The sequence below is a fragment of the Octopus bimaculoides genome, chromosome 9 (genome assembly GCF_046866305.1).
Source record: "Octopus bimaculoides isolate indiv1 chromosome 9, ASM4686630v1, whole genome shotgun sequence".
In the NCBI taxonomy this organism is placed as follows: Eukaryota; Metazoa; Mollusca; class Cephalopoda; order Octopoda; family Octopodidae; genus Octopus; species Octopus bimaculoides.
This window is the reverse complement of record NC_142936.1, coordinates 73,140,670-73,152,772: the sequence shown is the minus strand read 5'-3', so window position 1 is coordinate 73,152,772 and position 12,103 is coordinate 73,140,670. Positions and strand designations below refer to the sequence as shown.

At 35.6% G+C, this 12,103-nt stretch overlaps 1 protein-coding gene across 2 annotated transcripts in view; it reads left to right on the top strand.

Annotated features, from left to right (window-relative positions):
- Positions 1 to 10,323, top strand: part of LOC106869093 (diamine acetyltransferase 1) — a 104,822-nt gene extending 94,499 nt beyond the window's left edge. For both annotated transcript variants that reach the window (XM_014914621.3, XM_014914622.3), the window contains one exon: positions 2,678 to 10,323. In XM_014914621.3, coding sequence (XP_014770107.1) covers positions 2,678 to 2,848 — 171 coding nt within the window. In that variant the 3' untranslated portion in view covers positions 2,849 to 10,323. The remainder of the gene's footprint in view (positions 1 to 2,677) is intronic.
- Positions 10,324 to 12,103: the final 1,780 nt, after the last annotated feature.

Below are 12,103 nucleotides of genomic sequence, written 5' to 3'. Positions count from 1 at the left end.
TCGAGCAAATCGACCCTGGGACTTATTCTTTGTAAGCCTAGTACTTATTCTATCGGTCTCTTTTGCCGAACCGCTAAGTGACGGGGACATAAGCACACCAGCATCGGTTGTCAAGCAATGCTAGGGGGACAAACACAGACACACAAACACACACACATATATATAAATACATATATACAACGGGCTTCTTTCAGTTTCCATCTACCAAATCTACTCACAAGGCTTTGGTCGGCCCGAGGCTATAGTTGAAGACACTTGCCCAAGATGCCACCCAGTGGGACTGAACCCGGAACCATGTGGTTGGTAAGCAAGCTACTTACCACACAGCCACTCCTGCATCTAATTATGTATTTTACATTTTTCTTTCAATTCTACTTTTTTTTTTCTTTTACCATATTCTATTGTTTGTTTTCTTTTGATTTTCTTGTCTGGGTGTTTGTGTGTGTGTGTTTTCATTCCTTTCTAGTTTGAACCTCCTCCTCTTTCATTACCTTCCTCTCCAATATCCTCCTCCTTCTTCATCATCATCATCATCTTTCTCATTCTTTACACTTTTCTCATATGCTCCTATCACTACCATTACAACCACTGCAACCAACAACACTCAGCACCACCACCACCACCACCATTACTACTGCTATTACTATATTCTACCTCATCATCCACCCACTTTTCAATTAAATAATTACATTATTTTTTAAAGTGTTTTAACTTTAATGTCTTTAATCAATCAATCAATACATTACAAACTTTCTAAAATATTTATAAAAATTAAACTCGTTTAGTGATGTACTGATAATTGTCATCATCATCACCATCATCATCATTATTATTGTTAAGAAAGCAAGCTGACTGACTAGTTTGAGCGTCGGACAAAAAAAAAAAAGCTTTGCAGTATCTGTTCTGGCTCTTTACATTCTGAGATGAAATTTTTCTAAGGTTGACTGTGCCTTTTACTCTTTCAGGGTCAATAGAATAAAGTCAGGTATTGGGGTCAATGTAATTGACTAAGCACCCCACCACCTGCCACTAAAATTGCTGGCCAGAATTGCTGCCTTGGCTTTTAGAATGGGTATAGTGTACCTATGAACACTGTGTGATAACAGAGGATTAAAAGGTTTGGCACCATGAAGGAGGACATTTTGGGTATAAAGCACTGCCTGCCCAATTCATGCTAGTATGGAAAAGCAGATGCCAAAGCAATGAGATTGATGCAATATATCATCATCATCATCGTTTAACGTCTGCTTTCCATGCTAGCATGGGTTGGACGATTTGACTGAGGACTGGCGAACCAGATGACTACACCAGGCTCCAGTCTGATTTGGCAGAGTTTCTACAGCTGGATGCCCTTCCTAACGCCAACCACTCCGAGAGTGTATATATATATATTTGAAACCATTTCTGACTCTTTAATGTTTTGAGCTCAAATCCTATCAAGGTTGACTTTTACCTTTCATCCTTTTGTGAGGGGGTTAATAAAACAAGTCCCAGTCAAGCACTGGGGCTGACATAATTGACTTGACCACTTCCCTCAAAAATTTCAGACTTTATGCATAAAGTAGAAAGAATTATTATTAATGGTAAAAGCTGGCAAAATCATTGGAACACTGGAAAAAAATGCTTTGCAGTATTTGTTTCACCCCTTTACATTTTAAGTTCAGATCTCATCCTTATTTTACTGTTTACCCATTTTCATGTAACCCCACATAGAATTGTATCATTTTGTACCTCACCGAGGCAATGACTTGTGACCGAGACCTTTGGAAATATGCTGTGCGTGAGAAGACCCGGCAAGCCAGGTGAGACCATAATCCGAGGCCTCTGCCAGGGGTGTAGCCAGCCCACTTATGCATACCTTTCCTTCATTGGACACTAAACTCTGCTTGCAAAGACCTGTTGGGGCAAGTGAAAGTGAAATCGTGATGGCACCTGTACCAGTGGAGCACTAACAGCACTGTCCAAGCGTGATCGTTGTCAGAGCAGCTGTCTGGTTTCCGTGCCAGTGGCACGTAAATAGCACCATTTGAGCGTGATCGTTGCCAGCGTCACCTTCCTGGCACGGGAAAAGACATTCGAGCGAGGTCGTTGCCAGTGCCGCTGGACTGGCTCCTGTGCAGGTGGCACGTAAAATACACCATTTTGAATGTGGCCGTTGCCAGTACCGCCTGACTAGCCTTCGTGCCGGTGGCACATAAAAGCACCCACTACACTCTCGGAGTGGTTGGCGTTAGGAAGGGCATCTAGCTGTAGAAACTCTGCCAAATCAAATTGGAGCCTGGTGCAGCCATTTGGTTTGCCAGTTCTCAGTCAAATCGTCCAACCCATGCTAGCATGGAAAGTGGACGTTAAACAATGATGATGATGATGTACCATTCTCAATCTTTTAATAAATTCTTAGTGGTTAATTAAGGGGCCATTATTATTGTTGTTAAAGCAGTGAACTGGCAGAATCATTAAGCATGCTGGGCAAAATTCTTCATGGCATTTTGTCCGGCTTTACATTTTTAGTTCAAATTCTGCCAAGGTCAATTTTGCCTTTTATCCTTTTGGGTTGAAAAATTAAGCACCAGTTATGCACTCGGGTCAATGTAATCTACTAGTCCCCTCCCCTCAAATTTCAGGCCTTGTGCCTTTAGTAGAAAGGATTATTATTATTGTTGTTATTTCTTTCCAGGTTGCTGCCAGAGAACAATGTGAATTGATGCAGTGGTGTGTGCTGGACTGGAATCAATTGGCTATTGATTTTTACAAACGATTTGGCGCCACTGATATCACTAAAGATGTTGGAGAACTTTTTAGACTTAGTCACAACCAACTGAAGGAAATTGCTTCCAAAATTCCTTAACTACTACCATTCTAGAAAAAAAAAATAATAAATAAAATTACAATAGAAAGCAAAAAAAATAACGAAAAAAAACCCAAAAAGAAAACATTTAAAAAATAAATATAAGACCAAGAAGATAAAAAAAACGTTTTAGTATATTAAGAGGAAATGGAACAAACCTAACAAAGAAAGAAAGAAAAAAGAAGATACAGTAAAAACAAAAAATAGCTATCCCTGATTTTTTATTTATTTAAAAAAAAATTATTCCATTAATCACTTAAATATTCTTTTTGTTTTATTTAGTGTTTTTCTTTAATTTTTTTAAAAATCATTTTGTTTAATTCTTTGTTATAAGAATTTTTTTCTGTTAGAATAAAAAAATATATCAAAGTATAAAAATGATGAAAGAAACAGCAACTAAAATTAAGACAATTAGTTGTATTTAAATGATAAGAATGATGATGACAATTAAACTAAAGGATATTGGAATTAAGACTTTCCTTGTCGACCTGCAGAAAAGTGCAACCTGGATTCTGCAAGAATCTTTAGAAGGATTCACAAGATTTGAGGAGATTATTGCCACCAAACCTCAAGATAAAATAGCTGATAACTAATATAAGATATGCTAGTTTTAATGATAATAACGGTTATAATAATATTAGTGTGATAATGTGAGATGGGAGATGAGGAAATGCACACAAAGATAAGATTAAGATTGTGTTTTTGGGGTGGGGTTTATGATATATAGAAGTGATGGTGTATTAAGATGGTCTGCATATAGCATATAGATGATGCATGGTGTTTAGAAGGTAACTTAGATGGTTGGTGGTGAAGACATAGACGGTGTGTGATAGTGAGTAATTTAGATGGTATAAAGAGAAAATATGCTGATGATCATTAATGATTCTCTCTCTCTCTCTCTCTCTCTCTCTCTCTCTCTCTCTCTCTCTCTCTCTCTCTCTCTCTCTCTCTCTCTCTCTCTCTCTCTCTCTCTCTCTCTCTCTCTCTCTCTCTCTCTCTCTCTATATATATATATATATATATATATATATATATATATATATATATATAGGCGTAGGCGTTTGGTAAGAAGCTTGCCTCCCAACTACATGGTTCTGGGTTCAGTCTGACTGTGTGGCACCTCAGGCAAGTGTCTTCTATTCTAGCCTCATGCCAACCAAAGCCTTGTAAATGGATTTGGTAGACGGAAACTGAAATAAGCCCATCATATATGTATATGTGTCTTTGTGTTTGTTGCTCAATCATCACTTAACAACGGATGTTAGTGTGTTTACATCCCCATGACTTAGCGCTTCAGCAAGTAGACCAATAGAATAAGTACTAGGCTTAAAAAAAAGTCCTGGGGTCAAATTGTTCAACAACAACATTTCAAGGCGGTGCTCCAGCATGGCTGCAGTCAAATGACTGAAACAAGTGAAAGAATAAAAGGATATAGGGAAAGTAATGTAGAAGGAATACATGGAAAATATGTCAGTGGTATAGCGAAGTCATTCCTGCAATGGACCAGCATCTCATCCAGGTGGGGAATATATACGCTAGAGTAACCAGGAAATTGGCTCTGTGCTTTTCACAGAGTAATGCAGACTGATCAATATAAAAGGCATATGTACAGTATATATATATATATATATATATATATATATATATATATATATATATATATACAAAGCATATATAGAAAGACTTTATAGGTAGAAAAAGTTTAGTAGAGAGACATATAGTACAGATAAAGTAAAAAAAAAATTGAAAGACAGTAGAGAATGACTGTGTCTGTCTGACAAGTTAATGGAGAGAGAAATTAGGAGAGTATATATATGTATGTATATGTTTGAAACAGATTTGTGTATGTATTTGAAACTGAAGAGACAAGGAGAGAGAGTGAGTGTGTGTGTTTGTGAGAAAGAATGGCATGTCTGTTCATAAAAGAGAAGAGAGGGTAAACAAAGAAGGTTCGAGAGAGATTGAGTTTATTAAAGAAGATAGGTATGTCATACTAATACAAAGAGAGATTGGATCAAAAGTAGCAAATTCTTCGTACAGTATTCTTTATCACTACTACAACCACTGTTTTGTTCAAAAATCAAGATTCTTGCTCTCTCTGTCTCTGTCTGTCTGTCTCTCTCTCTCTCTTTCAGAACTTTCCAATCAATATTGGTGAATTTAGAGAGAGAGAAATGGATGAGAGTAAAAGAGTTGGGGTAGGCATGAGGTTGAGAAGATTTAAGAACAGGTGAATGAAAAGAGGCGAGAAAGGAAAATAGGGGGAGTAGATGGGAGGAACGGTGACAGATAAAATAGAGAGAGAGAGAGAGAGAGGGTGGAGATCTGTATATGTTTAAGTGATGAGAGAGAATGGGGGGTGGTTATGGTAATGGAATGGATATGAAGAGAGGGAGATGTTTGGAGAATGGATGATGGAAAAGAGGTGGATGTCAAGAGAGACTTTGTGTGTGTGTGTGTGCATGTTTGTCAGATGAGAGGGAAAGTGAGAGGATACAATAGAAAGAGGGTAGAGTAAATGCTTGTGTCTCAGGTGAGAAAGAGAGAGGAAGAAAGGAAGAGATGGTATAGGAAGTGGGCAGAGTAAGTGCATGTGTGTTTATCAGGGGAGGGAGAGAGAGAATAGTATTGGAAGTGAGTGGAGCAGATATCATGAGAGAGAGAGAGAGAAGGACATAAAGAATGAGTGAAGTGATGTCTGGTGAAAGGAGGAGAGAGAGAAAGAGAGATGTGTAAAGAAAAACGAAGATAGAGAGAGAGATGTGTATAGAAAATCAAGAAAAGGTAAATCTAGGTTATATTTATTCAATGGTAAAAGCTACTTACTCACTTGATTGATCAGACAGCAGACAATGGGTGGCTGAGTAACTGGAGGACTAGCAGACATCAAGGTTTGATATTTTAGTAGAATATTCCACAAGAGAACAACAACAATAACAGCTACAACAATGTAGGAGAAGAATAGTTAGATGACGTGATTATGTGATAAAGGAACCAGAATTATGGAGCAGGGTGGGTGGGGACAGCAGTTTAAGTGTCTGAAATATTGTCATAAATTTAATAATAACACTGACAAATTGTCACACAAAGACTGAGCCTTTAGATTCACCTGTACCACATTCCTGAGAATAACAATGTCGGTTTATTCCTTCCAGATTTTTCTATGTTACTTTGCAGTTAGTTGTTAGGCCATTTGAATAAAAGTGGAGTTTTGGTGTTTATCATTTTATGTTTTTTTTTTTTTTGGTTTTTGTTTCTTGTTTTATTTTCTTTTACTGCCAAAATATGTAGAAGACATTGTAAATTAGAAATTTATGGCCAAAAAAAGTCCCTTTCTTTTCCCAGGTTTTTCTTTTGGCTATTTTTTCTTCCTGTTTTTCATTTTCGTCTTCTATTTCTTTTCTTTAACTGTTCCTATCAGACAATTTCTTTTTTTTTTTTTTTTCACTTTTGAGAAAATAAAACACACTTTTTTTTTTTTAATGCACTGCAATGAAGGGTACCCAATCTTGGATTAGGTACCTTGAAGCTATTATCACCTTGATTAAACGGGATGTCTTAACTAACAAAACAAACACGTAAATTATTAATTTAATCAATAAATAGACCCTTTTATTAAAGTGCCATTTCTATAATTAATTGATCATAATTAGTTACGAAAACTATTCAGTTAGTCTAAATTTACGTAATAACTATTAACAATTGCATCATCTATTCCACAAGGTAATAGTTCTAAATAGATGGAGTAAAATTAATGATAGTGTTAATTTTAGAGAGCGGTGAGCATTGCCTTGCAAACAGCAAGCTCCAGCAAGCCATATATATGACTGGTATCAAATTCCAGTCAAAGATCTTGCTTTTATTTCTTCTTTTTCTTTTTATTTCCACTTCACTATGTCATTAATGCCTTTGGAAAACAAAAAATGATTAAGTGGATACTGTCTTGGACTACCAATTCTTATCTACTGTAAGTATTTCGTTGTCTATTTTGGACAATGGACTTCATTCTACAAGCCTCAGCTAGTCTAGCTGTCAGGAATAGGTACTGGATTCATCTGCAAATGTTACCTGGGGAGGACTGACATTCTCCTTTCCAATTCAAGAAAAAGAAAAAGAAAAAAAAAACTGTTGGTAGTAACATTTCTTTCTTGCAATATTTTTTATCTCTCTCCACCACACACTGCACGTACTGTGAGAGTCTTGCTTACAGATCAAAATAACTAACTACACTGATTCACCAATTTCTATAATCAATCAATATTAATCAACTAACGTTTTAATCAATATTAATCGATATTAGTCAAAGGCAAGGCAGAAAGTTGGCAGAAGTGGTAGAGCACACTCTTGCATACATTACATTGACACTGTTTAGTTCCAACCCTCTCCATTACAAGTTCAAATCACGCTAGGGTTCACTTTACCTTTCAAACCATCCTGCATCAATAAGAGAAATATCAGTAATATACTAAGGCTTGATTCACTTGACTACATCCCCTTTATTTTGACATTTAGGCCTTGTGCCTAACCTTTAGAAACCACGGTAAATTAACTGATACAAGGTGCGACAGAAAAACCTCCCATATATTAAATGGATATTAGTGTGGCACTAATGACGTTATGTAGGAAGGTAACAATATTTTCAAATAATATTGTTTTACTCTTTTCTTTTCAGTTACTATCATCATTTAGATCAGTGCACATCATGTGATTACTGTTAAAATGTTTTATCAAGAATGGTGAATCTGAGGTTTCTTTGCTACACCCTGTATCTCATCCAACTAGTATTGTTAATCTTCAATTACAATTCTCAGTGCTATAATATTCTCTATAGTCATACACTATGTACTCTGTCCTCAGGAGTACTCTAAATCCTCTGCTTCAACACTCAGTAGTATTGTATGCCTTTAAATACTCAGAGAACATCAAAGAAGTGGCAGAATCGTTCGCAATTTGGACAAAAAGACTAGCAGTATTTCATTCATCTTTACATTCTGAGTTCAAGTTCTACTGAGGTCGACTTAGCCTGTCATCCTTTCGGTGTCAACAAAATAAGTACCAGTTGAATACTGGGGTCAATGTAATTGGCTCACACGAAATTGCTGGCTGAGTGCCAAAATTTGAACCCATTATTTTAATACTTAATGAAAGGCAGTGAGCTGGCAGAATCATAAACAAGTCAGACAAAATGTTAAGTGGCATTTCTTCTAACTTGTTATATTCTGAGTTCAAATTCCTCCGAGGTTGACTTTGCCTTTCATCATTTCAAGGTCAATAAAATAAGAATCAGTTGATATGGGGGGTTGATGTAATCAACTAACCCCAACCCCCAAAATTCCTGACCCAGTACCAATAGCAGAAAGTCTTTTAATATCTAGTTAAGTGGCAAGCTGGCAGAATCATTAAAGCATGAAAAAATACTTTCTTGTATTTATTATAACTCTTTAAATTCTGTGTTCAAATTCTACCAAAATTAACTTTTCTTTTTAGGGGTGGATAAAATAAAATACCTACCAAGAACTGGGATCAATGGGATCAAGTGAGCCCTCCCATCAAAACTGCTGACCTTGTACCTAAATCAGAAACAATTACTTTAATACTCAGTAAGTTTAATGATCATAAAGACCCATCTTTAGTTCTTTTCTGGCTCTGATTCAATATTCATGTTATTCATTCCAACAGCAACCTTAGAAAATGAATATTTTACTGACTAAAAACTCATTCTCTTCATTTATCTTCCCTGATATTTAGATAAATATTTGTGTTTTGCATTTTCTATTATTTATTTATCTAATATATAAAATAAAATATTTTCCATTGAGCAACCATATCCATATTTCCATTAACGATACACAGTTGTCAGGAAGTATGCATGATAAAATCTACCTCCTTAAGTTGTAGTGCACCTGAGCACTGTATACAATCAGCTCATTATTATTATTATTATCCTAAAGATGGCAGAAGGTGGTGAGCTGACAGAATTGTTAGTGTACTGGACAAAATGTTTAGTGGCATTTTGTTCATCTTAATGTTCTGGGCCCAAAGATTAGAAAGAATTATTTAAAAATGAGGGAGCCAGCTTGCAAAATCATTAGAATGCCAAACAAAATGCTTAATGGCATTTTTTCTGGCTTTACATTCTGAATTCAAATTACTCCAAGGGTTGACTTTGCCTTTCATCCTTTTAGAGTTGATAAAATAAGTACCAGTTGAACACTGGGGTTGGTATAATCAACTTACCCCTCCCTTAAAATTTCTGGCCTTGTGCCAAAATTTAAAACCATTATTATTAGTAGTAGTAGCATTAAATTTATCATATGTCCATTTTAAGAAAATGATTTTGTTTTTGTTTTCCAACTTTCTATCGGAACATTTAAAAATCATTAATTAACATTTTAATATTTGATAATTTCCCCTCATTGTTTTCTAGTCTTGCATTTAAAAATTCAATGGAAACCATTCACCCTTTTGGTACCAATCCACTTGAAATCACACCAGGTTCTCTGATAGGAAGTTCCTGGTTTAAAGAGACCAAAACTGAAAAATTCAATCAAAACTTCTTCTAAGTCTATGTTCCAGACATCAGATAAATAATAGCAAAATAATTTTACTAAATTCTTTATCATTTTTCAAAATTAATTGAAACAAAGACAGGATATTCCAATCAATGTATGGCAACAAAAGTATTTGTTTGTAAGCATTTCAGTAAATTGGTCTAAAATGTTTGATTATATCAGAAATCCCTTATTAATGAAATTATTATAGAATTCTGCTAGTAAACAGCTGCTTTTAACTGTATTCAAAAACATTCACTATTTAACCGTATTCAAAAACATAAGTATAAACTAAATAAGGATATTAAAGTGAGGCAAAACAGTTTTGGCTTTCAGTTAATAAATACATTTCATACTCTTCTTGTTGATACTGTTCACTCATGTGGATTTATAAATAAACCCACACCCTATTTAAATTTCTAGCATTTATAAAATAAAGTCACTGTTCAGTTCCATTGCATTCTGTGTAAAGTCAAGTGAGTATCGACCTTAGTCTATTGCAGGTAAATTTTTCTCATGGAGAGAACTGAATTCACCATTGTAAGCTGGGTTTAGTTCATTCCATAACACATTTATTATACAATGCTGCTGATGCTGCTACTGCTTATAGCATTAAACAATACCACCTGTAGAACTCATTGAGTGTTAGATGGACTTGGTCATCAAAGCTAAGTGGATACAATACTAAGACAGGATTTAAAAAAAAAAAATCACTGACCTCCTCTCCCCTCCACTTTGGTCAGTTCATCCAGTAACATATAAACTCTAACTTGAACATACAAAAAAAAAAAAATAAAAAGAGCAAAAGACACAAGTAAAACACGATTTAAAAGAAAATGTCTCCCCTCTCCACAAAACGAAACCATTAACAAATACCACGGAAGTTTTTTCTATTAAAAGAATTAAAGTGAAAATTCAAAGTTATTCAGTATTATGATTGTTAATTCTTTTTCTTTTGTTTGTGCTGGTGCAAAACTAATTTCAATCATTTCAAAAAAAAAGAAAGAAAGAAAGAGTGGGGATAGTAAAAATAATTGTTTCATTTCAATCCCAATATATTATAAATGTTATTGAATTTGAAAATATTTGAGAGTCACAAGGTAGGATGTCCAGTGTAGAGAAATTTGGCTGTCACAACAAGGATTTCAGGTGGATTTACATTGTATTCTCCTCACTCTTGGGTAGCTTAGTGTTACTCTTAGGGGTGGACACAGTGAGGATTGAAAAAAAAAAAAAAAGGAAGCAGGGTGGCCAAATTGCCATGTTTAATGGCATGGTTGTGTAGTAAGAAGCTTTCTTCTCAGCCACATGGTTCCAGGTTCAGTCCCACTGCGTGGCACCTTATGCAAGTGTCTTCTACTATAGCCTTGAGCCAACCAAGGCTTTGTGAGTGGATTTGGTAGACAAAAACTAAAAGAAGCCAATCGTGTGTGTGTGTGTCTTTGTGTCTATGTTTGTCCTCTGCTATCACTTGGCAACCAGTGTTGATGTATTTACGTTCCCATAACATAGCAGTTAGGCAAACGAGACTGATAGAGTAAGTGCCAGCCTTAACAAAAAATAAGTACTGGGGTAGATTAATTTGAATAGAAAGTTCTTCAAGGCAGTGGCCCAGCATGACCACAGTCTAATGACTGAACTAAGTAAAAGATAAAACATTGTAAACTTTTTCAGCAATATAGTGAAGGAAGAACTTATTTAGATGGAAAACCTGTTTTTCTCCTCATTAATTAAGAGGGGTAAACCAAAAACTTTGTCTACCTGTATATGTAGATATAGACAGATATTTGAGGAGGAATGCAGGTATTTTCCACTTTGAAAATTACTGCTTCAGTCAATTCAAGGTGTATATGAGATTCTCTCAAAATAAAATTTGATAATGCTTTTTATATTAAAGGATTTGCAATTAGTTTTTCTTGGATACAAAGGTGCCAGTATTGTTGTGTGGTTAAGCTTGCTTCCCAACCATGTGGTCTTGGGTTCAGTCCCAATGTGCAGCACCTAGAGCAAATGCATTGTGTGGATTTGGTGGATGGAAATTTAAAAAAGCCTATCATAAATGTATATATGTGTTTGATGGTGTACCCTTGTCGTGACATAATTTGATGATTGTAAATGAGCATTGCAGTCATGCAAACGATGCTGTCTGTTTCTTGCCTTTCATGGCGATATGTTACCTGGCATGGAAGGGTTGGTGACAGGAAGGGCATCCAGCTGTAGAAAAACTCTGCCTCAGCAAATTCCATGTGACTCATGCATAGAGAAATGAACGTTAAACGACGACGGTGATGACTGATGATGTTGATGAACGTGCTAAATTTTAATGAAGGAGAACACCGAAAGTTGTATACCCCTTACACCTTGGTTTTGGTTTAAGTGTGATTGTTTCATGCTTTCGTTTGTAAATATCAATATTTACCACATTTGGCATTTCAAATAAGGATTATGATTGAACAATAAGATATTAATTTGTTAGAAAGATCCCCGGGTACTGAAGATGGAAATGTGTGTCGTTTATATATATTTGAATTGTGATAAAAATGTCTTCCAGCGACTGCTTTTAAAAAACGCCTTACGTTTTAGTGAGTGTGGTTAGGTTTTCTAGATTTCGCAAGCCTTAGGAGTTTGTGAGATATCTGGCTCTTGCGAAAGAAAATTTTAATATAATACCGTATTTTGTATACGAGAGGGTTCGAAATCTGCA